Source organism: Sciurus carolinensis, chromosome 6 (genome assembly GCF_902686445.1).
Source record: "Sciurus carolinensis chromosome 6, mSciCar1.2, whole genome shotgun sequence".
In the NCBI taxonomy this organism is placed as follows: Eukaryota; Metazoa; Chordata; class Mammalia; order Rodentia; family Sciuridae; genus Sciurus; species Sciurus carolinensis.
In genome coordinates, this window is record NC_062218.1 from 107,824,078 (window position 1) to 107,844,507 (window position 20,430).

The 20,430-nt window shown below is 39.2% G+C and overlaps 1 protein-coding gene across 2 annotated transcripts in view; it reads left to right on the forward strand.

The window, feature by feature from the left end:
- Hmgxb3 (HMG-box containing 3) overlaps nt 1-20,430 on the forward strand; it is a 59,559-nt gene that overhangs the window by 26,679 nt on the left and 12,450 nt on the right. The window contains exons 7-14 of one of the 2 annotated variants that reach the window (XM_047555079.1): nt 201-619; nt 8,544-8,719; nt 8,852-8,949; nt 11,621-11,722; nt 13,298-13,447; nt 17,231-17,532; nt 17,944-18,071; nt 20,023-20,154. In XM_047555079.1, the coding sequence (XP_047411035.1) occupies nt 201-619; nt 8,544-8,719; nt 8,852-8,949; nt 11,621-11,722; nt 13,298-13,447; nt 17,231-17,532; nt 17,944-18,071; nt 20,023-20,154 (1,507 nt within the window). The remainder of the gene's footprint in view (nt 1-200; nt 620-8,543; nt 8,720-8,851; nt 8,950-11,620; nt 11,723-13,297; nt 13,448-17,230; nt 17,533-17,943; nt 18,072-20,022; nt 20,155-20,430) is intronic. The other variant, XM_047555080.1, reaches the window with a different exon arrangement.

Here is a 20,430-nt window from a genome sequence, read left to right on the forward strand (position 1 = left end):
AACTAAGATATTTAATACTGTAGTGAAGGAACCTTAGAATCTGAAGACTTAGATTCAGGCCGTTTTGGGACCTTAAGTTAACCCCTTCTCTGTGGACTTCAATTTTTAATACTTTATTTTTAAGAGGATCAAAGAGAGAATCTTCATGTGTGTTGTTATCACTTGTAAAATGCATATAATATGTTCTTACTTTTTTCTAGGAAAAGCCAGCCAAAGTCAAAGTAGAATTGGCTTCAGGTGTCTCTTCCAGAAGTTCTTTGGTTAAAAGAAATCAGCATCCTGTCATCACTGAGCAAAATTCCTCTAAGGAAAATGCCTCCAAACTGACTCTGGAGAACTCAGAGGCTGTAAGCCAGCTCTTAAATGTAGCTCCTCCAAGAGAAGTGAGTGAGGAGAATGAGTGGGAGGAAGTGATCATCTCCGATGCCCATTTTTTGGTCAAGGAAACTCCTGGTAGTTGTGGTACCGCTGTCACTAAGATACCAGTTGTCAAGAGTGGTGTGCAACCTGAGGTCCTTCTGGGGACAACTGAGTGTGACATTCCTGGATCAGACATACCACTATCAGCTGAGGGAACCAGCACCTCCAGTCTGCTCGCTGCTCCTAAGAAATCTGCAGGGTAAGTCAATGTGGTTATAATTGGGACTGTATCTATAGAAGCTTTGGAAATGTCCCACATTTACTTGTCTTTACAGAATTCCTGTGAGACATAGCAGAGCCATGCTAATGGTTCCTCTTAGAGATACAAAAACCAAGGCCTAGAGACATGTAGTGATTTGCATTTCCCCCTATGCATGATATCCATGCTCTGATGTCAGATTTCTTGTACACCTTTCTTGTCAGTTTCCTATAGCATTTGTGAGAATCTTTCTGGTACAAGCTATGGGGCAGTATTATTAACTATGAGTTATCAATCCTGGGAATCATATCTGGAAAGAAGCCTTATACCCTCTATCAAGAGTCTTTAACTGCTATTCAGAAAACTCATTTCTAGTGATGATCTTCCCTAGCTTATGTTTGACCTTGGGCATAGTCACTTCATACCTCTTGCCTTCAGTTTTCTTTTCTGAAAAATCTTGAGTTGGATATTTAAAAAATCTCTTCCTCGAACTGGGGTTGTAGCTCAGTGGTGGAGGCACTGGGTTTGATTCTCAGCACCACATAAAAATAAATAAGTAGGAATTCAAGATGGCGGACTAGCGGGTGACTGCATCTCCCGTTGCTCCAGAACCCAGGATTCAAGAAGGGGAGGCAATGAGAGACTTGGACTAACATAGAGCCGCGGAGTGAGTCTCTCCCACCGGGTGAAGTTCAGCCAAGGCGGCAGGCCTGGAGAGGGGCAGCTTCTCGGAACAGGGCAGGGCAGCTAGAGTCTTCCCCAAGCAGCCCTGCTCCCTCCGGCGGCAGGTTCCTTCCACGGCCAGCTTCTTGGAGCAGGCCGCCCAGTGAGAGCCTTTCCGCACAGAGCCAGCTCCAAGCCCCAGACCCAGCAGCGGGCCCCGGCCCGCAGGCAGCTTCTGGGACCAGGGCAGGGCAGCCAGAGACTTCCCCAAGCAGCCCTGCTCCCTCCGACGGCAGGCTCGTTCCACAGCCAGCTTCTTGGAGCAGGCCGCCCAGTGAGAGCCTTTCCGCACAGAGCCATCCCCCAGCCCTGGAACCAGTAGCGGGCTAGGGGCAGCTTTCTTTGGAAGCACTGCATTATCAAGTTCCTCCAAGACTTCAGGCTACTGAAGGCTGGGAGGTGATATACTGGAAATCTGCAGGGACACTATAAGCCAAAGAGGAAATCTGCAATATCTCAGAGTCCCACTGATATCTGACCAGTATGAGAAAACAAGGGAAGAAAATGTCCCAAACAAACCTAGATACTATATCAATAAAACCCAATGACAGCACAGCAGAAGAAATGTCAGAAAGGGAGTTCAGGATGTACATAATTAAAACAATCAGGGAAGCAAACGAGGAGATGAAAGAGCAAATGCAGGCATTAAATGATCGCACCAATCAACAGTTAACAGAGCAAATACAGGAAACAAGAGATCATTTCAATAAAGAGTTAGAGATGCTGAAAAAAAAACCAGAAATCCTTGAAGGAAACAATAAACCAAGTTAAAAACTCCATAGAAAGCATAACCAATAGGATAGAACACCTGGAAGACAGAACCTCAGACATTGAAGACAAAATATTTAATCTTGAAACCAAAGTTGACCAAAGAGAGAAGATGGTAAGAAATCATGAACAGACTCTACAAGAATTATGGAATATCATGAAAAGACCAAATTTAAGAATTATTGGGATTGAGGAAGGCTTAGAGAAACAAACCAAAGGAATGAACAGTCTATTCAATGAAATAATATCAGAAAATTTCCCAAATCTGAAGAGGGAAATGGAAAACCAGATACAAGAGGCTTATAGGACTCCAAATACACAAAATTACAACAGACCCACACCAAGGCACATTATTATGAAAATACCTAACATACAAAATAAAGACAGAATTTTAAAGACCGCGAGAGAAAAGAATCAAATTACATTCAGGGGGAAACCAATACAGATATCAGCAGATTTTTCAATCCAGACCCTAAAAGCTAGAAGGGCCTGGAACAACATTTACCAAGCCCTGGGGGCTGGGGAGATAGCTCAGTCGGTAGAGTGCTTGCCTTGTAAGCACAAGGCCCTGGGTTTGATCCCCAGCACCCAAAAAAAACAAAACAAAACAAAACAAAGAAAAACACAACAACAAAAAAAATTTACCAAGCCCTGAAAGAAAACGGATGCCAACCAAGAATCTTATACCCAGCAAAACTTACTTTCAGATTTGACGATGAAATAAAATCCTTCCATGATAAACAAAAGCTAAAAGAATTTACAAAAAGAAAACCGGCATTACAGAATATTCTCAGCAAAATATTCCATGAGGAAGAGATGAAAAACAATGATGCAAATCAGCAACGGGAGGAACTAGCCTAAAGGAATAGCCAAATAAAGGAGAAACCAAATCGGGTCAAAAAACAAAAATGAGTCAAATGACTGGGAATACAAATATCACAATAATAACCCTGAATGTTAATGGCCTGAACTCATCAATCAAAGGACATAGACTGGCAGATTGGATTAAAAAGAAAAATCTAACAATATGCTGCCTGCAAGAGACTCATCTCATTGAAAGAGATACCCATAGACTAAAGGTGAAAGGATGGGAAAAAGCATACCATGCACATGGACACAGCAAAAAAGCTGGAGTATCTATCCTCATGTCAGATAATGTGGACTTCAAGCCAAAACTAGTCAGAAGGGATAAAGAAGGACTTACATACTGCTTAAGGGAAGCATAAATCAGCAAGACATAACAATCATAAATATCTATGCCCCGAACATTGGCTCATCCATGTATGTCAAACAAATCCTTCTCAATTCCAGAAATCAAATAGACCACAACACAATAATACTAGGCGATTTTAACACACCTCTCTCACCACTGGATAGATCTTCCAAACAAAAATTGAATAAAGAAACCATAGATCTCAATAACACAATCAACAGTTTGGACTTAACGGACATATATAGAATATACCATCCAACAAAGAACGAATACCCTTTCTTCTCAGCAGCACATGGATCCTTCTCTAAAATAGACCATATTTTATGCCACAAAGCTACTGTTAGCAAATTCAAGAAGATAGAGATACTACCTTGTACTCTATCAGATCATAATGGATTGAAATTAGAAATAAATGACAGAGTAAAAAACAGAAACTTCTCCAATACCCGGAGATTAAATAATATGCTATTATATGATGTATTAAATAATACATTATAATACGCTATTATATAACAGAAGACATCAGGAGGGAAATAAAAAAAATTCTTAGAAGTAAACAAGAACAAAGACACATCATATCAAAATCTCTGGGACACTATGAAAGCAGTACTTAGAGGAAGATTTATTTCATGGGGCACATTCAAAAAAAGAAGTAAAAATCAACAAATAAACGACTTAACACTACAGTTCAAAGCCCTAGAAAAAGAAGAGCAGACCAACACAAAAAGTAGTAGAAGACAGGAAATAGTTAAAATCAGAGCCGGAATCAATGAAATTGAAACAAAAGAAACAATCGGAAAAATTAACAAAAGAAATAGTTGGTTCTTTGAAAAAATAAACAAAATTGATAAACCCTTAGCCACACTAACAAAGAGAAAGAGGGAGAAAACTCAAATTACTAAATTCAGAATGAACAAGGAAATATCACAACAGACACGAGTGAAATACAAACCATAATTAGAAGCTATTTTGAAAACCTATATTCCAACAAAACAGAAAACCTCGAAGACATCAACAAGTTTCTAGAGACATATGAATTACCTAAACTGAACGAGGAGGACATACACAACTTAAATAAATCAATTTCAAGCAGTGAAATAGAAGAGGTCATCAAAAGCCTACCAACAAAGAAAAGTCCAGGACCCGATGGGTTCTCAGCCAAGTTCTACAAAATCTTTAAAGAAGAGCTCATTCCAATACTTCTCAAAGTATTCCATGAAATAGAAGAGGAGGGAATCCTCCCAAACTCATTCTATGAAGCCAATATCACCCTGATACCTAAACCAGACAGAGACACATCGAGGAAAGAAAATTTCAGACCAATATCCTTAATGAACATCGAGGTAAAAATTCTCAACAAAATTTTAGCAAATCGCATACAAAAATGTATTAAAAAGATAGTGCACCACGATCAAGTGGGTTTTTATCCCAGGGACGCAAGGTTGGTTCAACATCCGGAAATCAATAAATTTAATTCACCATATCAACAGACTTAAAGTTAAGAATCACATCATTATTTTGATAGATGCAGAAAAAGCATTCGATAAAATACAGCATCCCTTCATGCTCAAAACACTAGAAAAAATAGGGATTATGGGAACATTCCTTAACATTGTAAAGGCCATCTATGCTAAGCCCATGGACATAGCTCAGTTGGTAGAGTGCTTGCCTTGCAAGCACAAGGCCCTGGGTTCAATCCCCAGCACCGCAAAAAAAAAAAAAAAAAAAAAAAAAAAGACCAATATCATTCTAAATGGTGAAAAACTGAAAACATTCCCCCTAAAAACTGGAACAAGGCAGGGATGCCCTCTTTCACCACTTCTATTCAACATTGTCCTTGAAACTCCAGCCAGAGCAATTAGACAAACCAAAGAAATTAAAGGGATACAAATAGGAAAAGAAGAACTCAAACTATCCCTGTTCGCTGATGACATGATTTTATATTTAGAGGAACCTGGAAATTCCACCAGGAAACTTAGAACTCATAAGTGAATTCAGTAAAGTAGCAGGTTACAAAATCAGTGCTCATAAATCCAATGCAGTTTTATACATAAATGATGAATCTTCAGAAAGAGAAGTTAGGAAAACTACCCCATTCACAATAGCCTCCAAAAAAATAAAATACTTGGGAATCAATCTCACAAAAGAGGTGAAAGACCTCTACAATGAGAACTACAGAACACTAAAGAAAGAAATTAAAGAAAACCTTAGAAGATGGAAAGATCTCCCATGTTCTTGGGTAGGCAGAATTAATATTGTCAAAATGGCCATACTACCAAAAGTGCTATATAGATTCAATGCAATTCCAATTAAAATCCCAATGATGTACCTTACAGAAATAGAGCAAGCAATTATGAAATTCATCTGAAAGAATAAGAAACCCAGAATAGCTAAAGCAATCCTCAGCAGAAAGAGTGAAGCAGGGGGTATCGCAATACCAGATCTTCAACTCTACTACAAAGCAATAGTAACAAAAATGGCATGGTATTGGTACCAAAATAGACAGGTAGATCAATGGTACAGAATAGAGGACATGGACATAAACCCAAATAAATACAATTTTCTCATATTAGACAAAGGGACCAAAAATATGCAATGGAGAAAAGATAGCCTCTTCAACAAATGTGCTGGGAAAACTGGAAAACCATATGCAACAGAATGAAATTAAACCCCTATCTCTCACCCTGCACAAAACTCAACTCAGAATGGATCAAGGACCTTGGAATCAGACCAGAGACCCTGCATCTTGTAGAAGAAAAAGTAGGTCCAAATCTTCAACATGTCGGATTAGGATCAGACTTCCTTAACAGGACTCCTATAGCACAAGAAATAAAAGCAAGAATCAACAACTGGGATAGATTCAAACTGAAAAGCTTTCTCTCAGCAAAGGAAACTATCAGTAATGTGAAGAGAGAGCCTACAGAGTGGGAGAAAATCTTTGCCACTCATACTACAGATAGAGCGCTAATTTCCAGAATATGTGAAGAACTCAAAAAACTCTACACCAAGAATACAAATAATCCAATCAACAAATGGGCTAAGGAAATGAATAGACACTTCACAGAAGATGTACAAGCAATCAACAGATACATGAAAAAATGTTCCACATCTCTAGTAATAAGAGAAATGCAAATCAAAACTACCCTAAGATTCCATCTCACCCCAATTAGAATGGCTATCATCAAGAACACAAGCACCAATAGGTGTTGGCGTGGATGTGGGGAAAAAAGTACACTCATACATTGCTGGTGGGGTTGCAAATTAGTGCAACCACTCTGGAAAGCAGTAAGGAGATTCCTCAGAGAGCTTGGAATGGAACCACCATTTGACCCAGCTATCCCACTCCTTGGCCTATACCCAAAGGACTTAAAATCAGCATACTACAGAGATAAAGCCATATGAATGTTCATAGCTGCTCAATTCACCATAGCTAGATTGTGGAACCAACCTAGATGTCCTTCAATTGATGAATGGATAAAGAAACTGTGGCATATATATATACAATGGAATATTACTCCGCCATGAAGAATGATAAAATTATGACATTTGCAGGCAAATGGATGAAATTGGAGAATATCATGCTAAGTGAGATAGGCCAATCTTAAAAAACCAAAGGACGAATGATCTCGCTGATATTGGATGATGACATAATGGGGGATGGGAGGGGTTAGCGTTAGGGTTAGGGTTGGGTTTAGGGTTAGGGTTAGGGAGGGGGTGAAGAATGGAGGAAGGAAGGACTATATAGAGGGAAAAGAGGGTTGGGTGGGGAGTGGGGGAAGGGGGGAAAATGGCAGAGTGAATCAAACAACATTGCCCTGTGTAAATTTATGGTTACATGAATGGTATGCCTTGACTCCATGTACAGAGAATCAAAATGTATCCTATTTGTTTACAATAAAAAAAAAGTAAAATAAAGGTATTATGTGCATCTACAAGTAAAAAGATTCAAAAAAAAAAAAAATCACCTCACCTCACAGGCTCTCTGTGTAGACTAGAGAAGACTGTATAAAGCATGCAACCCATTACCTTGCAAAGAGGAGGATGTCAATAAATTTGGGCTTTTTTTTTTTTTTTTTTTTTTCTTTCACCTGTTCTTTCTTTAAAGGCTTAACTGGATTCTTAATGTTGCCCTGTTGTAGGGTGTTGTGTTCTTACAACTGAAGGTCTTTATTCGTTTACATCAGTGGTTCTCAAGTGGGATCAGCTTTGCCCCAGGGACATTTTGGCAATGTTTAAAGATATTTTTAGTTGTCACAACTGGGGAGGGGTTTTGTTTCTAGCATCTTGAGAATTTTTGAGGGATGCTAAATATCCTCCAATGTACAAAATAGCCTTCCACAACAAAGAGTGTATCTAACTCAAGATGTTAATAATACCAAGTTTAGAAATTCTGGTTTACATTAATGGTTTTTTAACTATTTATTTTTGAATGGGAAATATATTCACATGGTCAACACTCAAAAGGTACAAGGAATATACTTTAAAAATATCTCTCTCCTTTCATCTTTTAGTCATTACTTTTTAGAGACAGTCACTATTTCCAACTTTCTGATGCTTCTAGAGATAGTTTTAAGCACATATAAATATGTAGATATGTGTGTGTGTGTTTTCCTGTGTTCTTTACAGAAATGATAGTGTAACATACTTCTACATCTTGCTTTTTTTTAATAGTGTACTTTAGAGATAGTTTAATATCCTTTAAGAATAAAGTTGTGTGCTTTAGATGAACTTTTTTTGAGATGTATAAATCATGTTGAGACCCTCGGTGATGCAAGCCATGTACTCAGTATTGATGCTGCAAAGTTGAAGAAAACATGCACTTGGTTCTCTGCAGCCTCTCAGTTGTCTTTATGTGGGAGGCTGGTACACTTAAAGCACTTGCTTAAATCAGAGGCAACGAAATGTCATAACTATAATACCTGTTGGTAGTATACACAGTTGACATTGTTATATACTTTTGTATATTTTTAATGACCCCATAAAGTATAGGTAATTACTACCCCATTCTACATATTAGAAATTTGAGATTAACAGAAGAGTGAAATTCCTTGCCCAGCACCACACAGATACATAATGATTAAATCTGAACTTAATCTGTCTGACTGACAGTTTAATTTCTGAACTATCTTCTAATAAAGTGCTGTTTAGAAAATGCATTTTGGTTTTCTTCCCCTTGTTCCATAATTTCAGGAGATTCCCCTCTTGTTTTTTTCCCCCCAGAGTTGACCCGCTTACTACTGGACCCAGAGCCCCAGAACTTAAAGGCAGAGCACGGGGAAAGCCCTCATTATTGGCTGCAGCAAGACCCATGAGAGCAATTCTGCCAGCCCCAGCTAATGTAGGACGAGGCAGCAGCATAGGACTGCCCAGGGCCAGGCAGGCCTTTCCCTTGAGTGGTAAGAGCTAAGACAGACCTGGGAGCTAGGGGTGTCTGATGGGAAGGAGGCAGCAATGGGGTGGAGAATGGAGAGGAAAGACTTGGGATACTGAATGCATATAAGTCACCAGTTGACTCCTGGGTCTCTCAGATAAGTCTCCTTCTGTGAGGACTTGTGGCCTGAAACCAAGCACACTGAAGCAGCTGGGCCAGCCCATCCAGCAGCCATCTAGCACCGGTGAGGTGAAGGTAAGACCTATCCCCCATGAAGGGAGCAGTGCCCCATAAAGGGTCTGGCTGCTTATATATAATGTATCAAATCCCCTAGGCAAAAGGCACTTCTAAAACTGGTAGGCCTCTGTGAGGAGGTTAACATGAATGATTTAAGTCATGTCTTTTTATAAAACGAATACATGTTTTTAAACATTTTATTTAGAAATAATCCACAATTTAGGGAAAAATCCCCCTCCAAAAAAGTACAGAGACCATCCATATACTTATTAAAGTCACCTATCAGCATATTAGCCCATTTTACTTAGTCAGTCGTGTTTATGCATACACTCTCCTGTGTGTCTACACATATATGTGCATATATAACATATCATAATTTAAGAGTAAGTTATGTGACTTTTTACTCCTTAATACTTTGTGTATTTCCTGAGAATAGGGATATTCTTTTACTGAAACATCGATGCACTATTTAAATAAATTTGTTTATTTTGGTAGTGGGGATTGAACCCAGGGTTCCTTTACATCCCCAGTCCTTTTCATTTTGAGATGGTCTCACTAAATTGCTGAAGGTCTTGTTAAGTTGCTGAGTCTTTGCTCAAAGTGCAGTTCTCCTGCGTCGGCTTCCTCAGTTGCTGGATTGTAGGTGTGCTCTACCATGCCTAGCTTGATGCACTAATGTAATCTCATATTGATGTTCCAGTTTTTTCAGTTTACCAAGTTAGAGAACATTTTTCCCCTTCAGTACAGATTCCAATCTAGTATTAGACATTGACATTTAGTTTTCCTGTCTCTTTAGCCCCTTTGTCTCCCTTAAAAATGAATGCATGGTTATTGTAGAAAATACAGAAGATTCAGGTAAAGAAAGAAGAAAATAAATCCCTCTTGATCTGCCCCCTAGAACTAACCTGCTGTTTCAGTTTCAGTCTTTTCTTGAATTCATGTTTATTTTTTAATATAATTTTTTTAAACCTAAAACATGACTCTTACTCCATGTACTAGTTTGTAACATATCTTTTCATTCTTTTCAGTAATAATTGCTTTTAAAGATTTTCCTAAATATCAAAATTCCATGTATCCAAGGATATTCAAGTCAGCATTTTTCAAACTTTACCGTGACCTCAGTAACACATCTGTTTGTGTGTGTGTGTTGATTTTTATTCTGAGGATTGAGACAGGGCCTCAATCCTCTTGCTAAGCACTCTACTACTAATGCTCACCCCGAACCCAGTAATAAACACATTTTTATGCATAGCTCAGTAAATAGACACATTAAACATTTAATTAAATAGTATCCTTCATATGTGACATCACTTTGGGTTTCCTAGTCCTATTGGCAAAATGCCGATTTCACTCTTTAAATTTATTTCATGACCTCTTGGTGGATTGTGGCCTGTGGTTTTCAAACTGTCAAGAACCAGTTTAGAATAGGATAATCAATTTTTTTTTTTTGATACTTGGGATTGAATTTCGGGTGCTTTACCACTGAGCTGTATCCCTGGCCCTTTTTATTTTTTATTTTGAGACAGGGCTTGCAAAGTTGCTGGGTGCCTAAGTTGCTGAGACTGACCTCAAACATATAATCCTCCCACTTCAGCTTCCTGCATTACTGGGATTATAGGTATATAGCACTGTGCTCAGCGGCTATATGCTGTTTGTAGGGTAACTTTGTTTAACAGTTCTAAATTTGCCTTGACAAGAATAGCAACTGACTTTTACTTGGAGTGTTGTTCTATTTCTTACCCAGATGTGGTGGCAGCTCTGGGTATATGTACATATTAGATTTTTATTGACTGAGATAAAATACCTGAGAAAATCAAAAGAAAAAGATTTATTTTAGAGGTTTTAGAGGTTTCTGTCCATGGTCACTTGGCTCTTTTGTTTCTGAGCTGTGGTAAGGCAGAACATTGTGCATTGGTGACCAAGCCATCAGCAAATGAGGCTTTGGAGAACATTCCAGATCCAAACCATAATAATGTATGATCAGGTGGTACAGATGGAAGGTATTAGTCAACTTCCAGCCTCTAGAATCCCTTCATGTGTACTCTGTCATTTGAGCAAACACCTAGCCTTATCTGTAGTCTCCTTTTTTTTTTTTTTTGTAGTCTCCTTTTGACCACAACACTGGATATTTGTTAAAGAGCCACAAGCTGTTATTCTAGTCTCAAATCATTTAATAAATACATGAAATTGTGTATTCTAAAATTCAGTTTACATTTACCATTATGGAATAATTTTAATTTAGAATGCCTTTATTTTATTTATATAAATACTCCTTAAATAGCATTTGAAAATGTTGTAGGTAGTGGTAAAGGAGGAGAAAAAAACCATGATTTTCCTCTTATCCTGTGATATTTTAGTGACAAGTCTTCCACACTCCTTCTATACTAACATTTGTCAATCATGTTATTTGTGTTTAGAGCTATTATGGGCTTTTATCAGCTGATAATTGTAAATCTGATTCATGGTATTTCTGGTAGACAGTGTTAGAAGCTACTTGGAGAAGTCTGGCAACCCCTGGATATGACACTTAGCCTTTGGTGGGCTGGTGACTGCTATTTAGCAGTCCAGAGGGCTTATTTGGAGTATACAAATTCCCCAGCAAGCCATTTCCCTAAGTTGTTTGAGGACATAGGACCTCAGGAGTTCGAGTTTTTTAAAGCAGCATGAAATAACTTGTTCTGATCCACAGATACCAGGTGGCCCTAACAACAGGACGACACCTCAGGTGAAAGTTGTAGAGGTCAAGCCCGATATGTTTCCTCCGTATAAGTACAGCTGCACTGTCACACTGGTAAGTGTGTAGCCATGTGGGGGGTTGAGCTCCGTTTTGCTTTTTTGGTTGAGGAAACATAGGAAACTGGGGGAGAAGGTGGTGGTAGCTTAGTGTGAGAGCAGAGTTAGATAAAAGTCGTTAATATCAAAGATCCTGTCACCCACACAGATGGTCGTGCTAGGTAAGTGTGCTAGGCTGTCTTGGGTTTTTCTTGGTCTCTATAAAGCATAAACCAGCTGAGATTAGGATATTTTTGTTGAGAGTTGTCAGCGATGAGAATATAGTCCCAGATTTAGCATTAGCAGTCTTTGAACTTTTGGCCTAGAAAGGGTGATCCACAAATAAGTTTTAAGCATTTTTCTCCCTAAAACAGACATTCAACACTAGTATCTTAAAGGATTTGAGAAGGAATTTAATAAAGCAACTTGTTTTGGTTAGCCTAGCATTTCCCACAAGTTTCCCTTCTCCTTTATTTTCAACCTAATACACTTAACATCTTGATAAATGATTGTGTGACTTTTTCAAGGTGAGCAGCATGGAGCAGTGAAATAAACACTGTAGACAATTGGAAGACCATGTCCAAAAGTAGTTCTGGCCCTGCTCCTGGCATGCCATATGGCCTGGACAGGACTCCTTCTCTGGTCCTTAGTTTTGCCAACTATAAAATGCTGCATTGGTTTAGGTATCTTTGAGGCACCTATCACTCAACATTCTGTAGTTCGGTTGGTCCTTAAGGTAACAACCAGTCAGATTCTTTTTGGTAGTCTCTCTGGTTGATTTAAGTAACTTGAACAGATTGTGAGAGCAAAACAATCCTCAGTTTACAATGACAGGTTTTATAAGTATCTTTTCTTTCATTCAAAAAGTAGTTATTACCCAGGAGTTCTAGGCTAGCCTGGGCAACATAGCGAGACCTTCTGTCCAAAATATATATAATTATTGAGCACATTTTTGTGGCCACCTCTGTGCTGGGGATTCAGTAGAAAACAAGGCATTGCAGTGTTGTGGGTTAATGCCTGATCTGGTCTGATCCCTAGGAAGATTGTCTCTTATCATGGAGATCTGCTCATGATTTCTTTTTCTAATGACCTAATTACTACTTTTCCCATGTCTTCCATATCCTCACTTGTTTTGCCTCTGGAAGCCAGTCAGTTTACCATCTGCCCAGATCTCTCTTGGGTTGATTAGACAGTATGGTCATAGGAGCCCAGATACTAAAGGTATGAACTTTTTTATAGCTTTGAGTCTAGAAGTCACAGTTTGTTTATAGACAGGACTTATAATCTTAGATTTGCCGAAGTCTCTAGGTTTCCTTATTCAAGCAGACTGCTTTCCTCTGTCAACTGCCTAGACCCTGAAGGTATTTGAATTTCTTACCCTTGAGAATAAACTCACGAATTCCATAGATAGTGAAGGATAAATTGTATAGACTGTATTAAAATTGAAAAACATCTTCCTTCAGGACCTTTTGGAAACTAAACTAAATCTGGTTTATAATTGCCATTTTCTCTGACAGCGAGTCATCCTGGTTTGCGTCTCTGCCCAGGTTCAATCTAACATTAGTAGAATTGAATGTTGATCTTACTTTTTTAGGATTTGGGCCTGGCTACATCAAGAGGCCGGGGAAAGTGCAAGAATCCCTCTTGTAGCTATGTCTACACCAACCGGCACAAACCTAGGATTTGTCCCAGCTGTGGTTTTAACCTTACCAAAGACCGGACTGAGAAAACTACCAAGGCCATTGTGAGTTTCTTCCCCAAATATGTCCCCTAGCCTTGTAATGGGCTCTGTTAGTAAACCTGTTTTAGGAGAAATAAAAGAATGGAAATAATAGCTAGAGCATCAGAACTAGACCCAGGCTGTAAGTTCTGTACCTGAGCAAGTGCCTTCCCCCTGGGCATTGTCCTCATTGCCGAGGTTAGGGAATTGCCCAGTGTCTTAGTCTATTTTCTGTTGCCCAACAACTACTTAAGACTGAATTAATGGTAAAGAACAGAGTTTTATTTAGTTCACAGTTCTGGAGGCTGGGAAGTTTAAGAGCAATGTATCAGTGTCTGCTTAGCATCTGGGTCATAACATGTCAGAGGACAGCACAAGATGAGACAAAGCAAGGAGCCAGAGAGAGCTCACTTTTATAACAAACCACTCCTGTAGTAACTCTTTAATCCATTAGTCTGCTACTGAATTAATTATTCCTGAAGGCAGAGCCCTCATGACCCAATCACCTCCAAAAGGTCCCATCTCAAATTTCATTAATAAATGACTTTGAGGATTTATGTTTCAACCACACAGAATTTGGCAGATACATTTGAACCATAGCACCCAGGTACATTGATGTCTGAGTTCATTCACTGAAAAGAATGGAAGCACAGACCTTAAATAGGATTTGAAAGAAAGTGGATGAAAGGGTTGTGTCTTCTTAGCTCTGAGACCTGGTACATGACCTGTAAGCTGATTCATTCTGCAGTAAATTCCAACCCCAAGACTTTGTAGACTAAATTGTCACTTCTTACCAGGTTCCTTGGAAAGTTTTTGCTAATCACAAAACTCTTGTTGGGCTGGGGTTGTGGCTCAGTTGTAGAGCCTAGCATGTGTGAGACACTGGGTTAGATTCTTAGCACCACATGTAAATAAAATAAAAAAAAAGGTTCTTCAACAACTAAAAAAAAAAAAAAAAAAAAAACCCAAAATTTTTGCTATATAGCATTCTTAACAAACCTGTTCTCTGAAGCTGGACCAAAGTAACATAACATTCCACGTGTCTCCTTAGGGCTATTATTTTAAATTGTTAGAACCAAGAAAAACAGGCATTTTCAGAGGTTCTTAGAATTTCCATATGTGCATTTCTTAAAGTGAAAAAGAAGAGCACTTGAGAGGAATACAATGAGAGTAAGAAGAGAATTGTCCCTGATCTGTCTTGTGGGGAGGTGGGAAGGGAGGGCACAAGATCTAGTGTGGAGCCTGGCCACTCAGGGTCTAAGCTGAACCTCAAAAGATAAAAGCAGGAATTGGATAGAAGGGGAAGGCATATTCAAGGATGGGCATGAGCAGAATTAAAGAGTGTGATGAGTTTGGGGATGGGGATAAGGATATAAGACCTTAAAACATATTGGGACTGTGTCATGGAAGGTCTTGAATGCCAGGCTGGAAAGTCTGTTCTTTAGTCAGTGGGCCCCAACTGAATGTCCATGAGCCAGGGAGAGGCTTAGAGGAAGGTTGTTTCAGGAGGGTTAGGGTTATGCGTTTTGGGGAGTGGACAGGACTAGAGATGGGGAGAACTGCTTCAAGCCTGAAAGTCTCTGGTGATGAACCCCCCCAACCCCTGCCCACCACCACTACCACCAAGTTTCCAGTCTGTTTCTGGACTTGAGGAGGTATTCTGAGGTTATTGACCTCGTGATGAGGGGAAGTGGAACTAAAGTATATGGGTAGCAGTGGCTCCATGGAAAAAAGTACTGGAACTAGGAATGGAGTGACCCCAAGTTGGAAGCATTCTTTTCCTGAGCTTTTGTTTTCCATTCAGTAAAATGAAGCAAGTGAGCTGGATTTGGTTTGGGCATTTTACTTCAAGCCAGGAGCCCTAGAAAAGACCCGAAATAGTGCTTCAGGGGGTCTGTAAACCCCTGCAGTTGCATATAAAGTTTGTCCATAGGCTTTACCAACTTCTCTTGCTTCCCTGAAATGCCCTCTGCTGGAGGTGAGCTTTGTTGCTGGATGCTTCCCATAGCAGTGATCACACCTTATATCAAACTTTTCTTAACTCCCTCGGAGACCATAGTCCCTTCTAGGTAGGTGTTTCTGTTTCCCCCACCTCTGACTCTAGAGCTCATATACATATGTGGATCTGTAAATTTGGGAATGGAATTGAGTTCTGTGTAGGTAGGTGTTCTGTGCTTTCTTTTCTCTTTCCATATATTTCCTTTTGGCTCTTTATGTGGTTTGCAGCATGGAAATAGTTGTTGCACTATAGGTCTAGGATGATGAAGTAATTTAACTTTACCAACCAAGCAGGAATTGTGTAGGGACCTCTTACTAGTTGATTTCAAATCCCATTCTTATTTATCATTCTAATTAATTAAGTGGTAGCTGCTCATGCTCAGGATTTTCATCTTCAGAATTTCCCCCCTCATCATATTTTCCTTCACTCTTCAATCTCCTAAAGTTTGGAGAAATAAAATGTAATTATTGTTTCCTAAAAAGTAAAACTTAGGTCAGAAACCAAGGCCTTTGCATCTGTTGCCCTTTGGAGCCATCTGGTGGCCATATATTTCCATGCAGTTTGCCTTCAGCTGCTTAATTAAAACATCTCTGGGCTGGAATGACTTTCAGTTCTTCCTTTATCCTTCATCACTATCTTGGAGTCAAAGGATAGTATTTCTTTCATGTGGTCTTCCAGTTCATGGTTCACCATGGTCATGTTTGGGAACACACAGTCTCCTACCTTGTCACTCAGCTCTTCTGAAGCCATTAATTCTTTCCTCCTTTCAACTGGCATATATCTGAATGTCTGTAGTGGGGCAGGCCTTCAGAGATGAATAGGATGTGGCCCCTTCCCTTGAGGAACTTAGAATCTAGCACGAAGAAAGATAAGTAATTGAATTATTACAGATAAAAGTTTTTGTAGGTATGCAGTTAATTAAACTCCTTATTATTAAGCAGTTAGCATTATAAAACCATGTAAGATGTGTCTGGCAATTTGTGTGACTTAGGCTTTGTACTGGTCTTGGAAATTAGTAAGTAAACTGGGAACTTATCTTCAGTGAAAGGAAGCAGGGGGACACATTGATTTAGCAACTATGAGATGATGAATCCTGTAGTAAAAGGATGCCCTTTGGGAACACAAAGGAGTCAGTGATTCATGCTGCATTGGCAAAAGGATCAGGGAGGAGCCTCTATTGAAAAGAGACCCACCTGAGAAAGACCTGTTTTTCATGAGTAATTCAGAATCTTGTTCCTAGAGCTATAGGTCTAAAATTCTCTTATACCCAAAAGCCACAAAGAATTAAAGACAAATACTTTAAGCAGTACAGACTCTTGTCTGAGTATCAGAACTACCATAATCTTCATTGCATCACAGGCACTGTGCTAAATTGTTTACTTGCACTATCTCATTTAATCCATACAATAACTCTAGATTTCTAGTATTTTTATCCTTCATCTCACATATGAGGACACTGAGACTTGTAAAGATCAAATAAATTGCCTTCTACATGTACAGCCCGTAAGTGGTATTGCCAGAACTAAAACCCAGGTCTGTCTGCTATCCTCCTGATGAATGGGGAGCTTACAGTTAAATCAATTACCAAAAGGTGTGTATAATCTCATTTTACAGATAGAAAAATAGTCCCAGAGAGAGAGAGAGAGAGCACCAGCCTTTAGCCACACAATGAGTTATTTGCTGAGCTTTTCAGGAATGTAGCTAGGTTTCACACCTCTCAGTTATCCCTCTGCTACCTGCAGACTTTCATGCTTTTTAGCTTGAAGCTGGCTCATTTTTTCCTAATAATTGTTTCACTCCGTTCCCAGGAGGCAAGCTCACCACTGTCAGATGGGCTGAGTGCCACAGAACCCCTGAGTGCAGCACAGAGGGAGATCCAGCGCCAGTCCACACTGCAGCTCCTACGCAAAGTCCTGCAGATTCCTGAGAATGAGTCAGAGCTGGCTGAGGTCTTTGCCTTGATTCATGAACTCAATAGCTCTCGACTTATCTTGTCCAATGTGAATGAGGAAACAGTCACCATCGAACAGACCTCTTGGTCGAATTATTATGAGTCTCCATCCACGCAGTGCCTTCTCTGTAGCAGCCCATTATTCAAAGGGGGACAGAAGTAAGTACCCCTTTACTCTGCCTCTAGCTTCCAACCCACTTGACATATTGCCCCTTTCTTCAGGTAACTTTGAAGCTGTATCTCTGAAGATGTTATTCTCTGCTTTCCTTAGACTTCCAAACCTTTCCAGTTGCTAAATGTAATTAGTAATTATTATTTCTATTATTATTATCACTTGAGGATTTAGATTACATCTGGACTACCCAGCATAATATGTGGGTCTGGATGTTCAACAAATTAGGAACATTCCCCCTAGAAAAACTTAGATCCCAAGCTCTAGCACCTTCCTTTTCCCACTGCAAAAGTGTTGAGAATTTTGCCACTGGTCATTGACAAGTCAGTCTTATGCCCAAGACCTGCATGAAGAGATCGATTTCCCTGTTTTTTTGTTGGTGATGTTTTTTGTATTAGCTCCCTGGCTGGGCCCCAGGAGTGCTGGCTTCTGACAGCTAACCGACTGCAGGTGGTAACTGCTCAGGTGAAGATGTGTCTGAACCCTCATTGTCTGGCCCTGCACAGCTTCATGGACATCTATACAGGTGGGTGCCAGCTTTCTTTTCTCCTCAGGCATCCCAAAGCAGGCTTAAGAACTGCCTCCTGGGTCAGAGTTCTGGTCCTTTGTGCCCTGAACCTATTCAACGGGGCTTCTGAGGAAAAGGGGTCTTCCTTTTGATTGACTCAGCCCTGGGAGATGAACTTTACCTTTCAAGTGTTAGGACTCTGTTAAAGAGTTTACAACAAAGTTAGCTTAACAATAATGAATTTTGAGGGTGAATACATCATAGTAACTTATATGCATGTATGTGAACACACAGAAACCCACTATTTTGTATAATGAATATATACTCATAATAATAAATCAGAAAAAAAATAATAGGCATGGTGGTGGTGCCTATTATCCCATCTACTTGGGAGGCTGAGACAGGAGAATGGCAAGTTATTTTAGCTGTATGGTGAATCTTAGGATCAGGTAGAATGAACCCTTCAACCTTGTTTTTCCAGAATTATTTTGTTAGTTTTGTCCTTTGGTGTTTTCATATAAATTTTAAAGTTGTGAATAGCTACAAAATTCCACTAGAATTTTAATTGAGATTGTGTTGAATTTATAGATAGAAAAGTTGACATGCTTAAAAATATTGGGTCTTTCAGTCCACAAACATGGTCTTTCTCTCCATTTTATTAAGTTTTCGTTTTAACTGTTAACAATTTTTACCCTTAAGAATTTCATCAGTTTTTTTAGTTTTCAACAGGTAGGTCCTATATATATTTTGTTAAATTTATACCTGAGTCTGTCCTTTTTTTAAGTAAAGGACATGATTCCATTTTTAGCTGTTCATTGTTAATATAAAGATAGGGTTGAATTTTGTCTGTTGACTTTGTATCCAGTGACCTGGCTAAACTCACTTATTAGGAACTTTTTATAGATTAGCATTGTAATGTTTTAAAGTTTGTCAATTTGATGGTTAAAAACTGGTATATCATTTATTAATTTGTTGTATTTCTTTGGTTACTGGAAGAGTATATATATGTTTTTTATGATCCTTTGTGGGTTTCTTCCTGTGTTGTGAACTTCTTTTGTGAATGTTTCCATTCTTCTTTTAGGCTTTGTTTTTCTCTTTTTTGGTACTGGGCATTGAACCCAGGGGCACTTTATTGAGCCACATCCCCAGCCCTTTGTTTTATTTGAGACAGTGCCTCAACTAAGTTGCTTAGGGCCTTGCTATATTGCTCAGGCTGGCCTTGAATTTGCAATACTCCTGCCTCAGCCTCTGGAGTCACTGGGATTACAAGTGTGTGCCACCATGCCCATTTTTGTTTTGTTAAGTTCATGTATCATGATTTTGGGGACACCAAAGTTTTTTTAGTTTTTAATATTTGGGTAACCAGAACTTTGATCTTACGGTCTCAACCCTTGCTATCATATCTGAAAGGCCTTTCCCACTCTTCTATATCCTTTTTCACTGGGAACATATATGCCAGAATTTGCTTTTGTACAAATTTGTGTTATGTTTCATACAAATGTAAAATAACCTTCCTTTGTCTTAAATTGACTGAGTTTAAATTCTTCTGGTTGTTTTATTCCAGGATTTGGTGTAGGGGTGATTTTATAACCTTTGTTACATCCCCTACACATCCCTGGGCTAAAGGATGCTCCTGACCCTTCCCCATGGTGCACTTGTGTGAGGTGTAGAGGAAGAGTGACACCTTTGGTCCTGAGGACTGAGCTGGGGGGTAGGGAAATATTTCTTTTTTTTATTGGAATAAAACAAAGCAATGTACTATACATATTATTTCATTACTTGGTTTTTTCATTTAACACTACATTGTAGGCAACTTCATGTCAGAGCAGATAGGTTTCCTTTATTTTGCAGGTGCATAGTTTTCTATTTTATGAATACACCTTAAGTATTCTTCTTTTGATGGGCATTTGGCTTGTTTCCATTGTGTGTGATGTTACAGTTAACTCCTTGTTGCCTCTTTAACCTGCAGGTCTCTTTAATGTGGGAAACAAGCTGCTAGTAAGCTTGGATTTACTTTTTGCAATCCGAAACCAGATCAAGTTGGGAGAGGACCCCAGAGTATCTGTCAGTGTTGTGCTGAAGTCAGTGCAGGAGCAGACAGGTAAGGTCATCTTTCTCCCTTTCCCAGGTTAGCCCTAAGCATCCTGGAAATTTTCTGTAATAGGCTTCGGTTGAAAAGGTTGTTTCAGAGAAGAGTTTGGTATTTTGAAAAGGAGATATTCTTGACATCCTATTACACTCTTCCTTCTGAGTTTACAAATGCCAGACTAACTTTGGAGAGCATGAGTCTTTCCATGCACCAAGGAATCTGTAGCATGGGATCATAGCTGACTTTTAGAAGCATATACTTTGGTCATAGGTAGCTGTGGCCTCACAG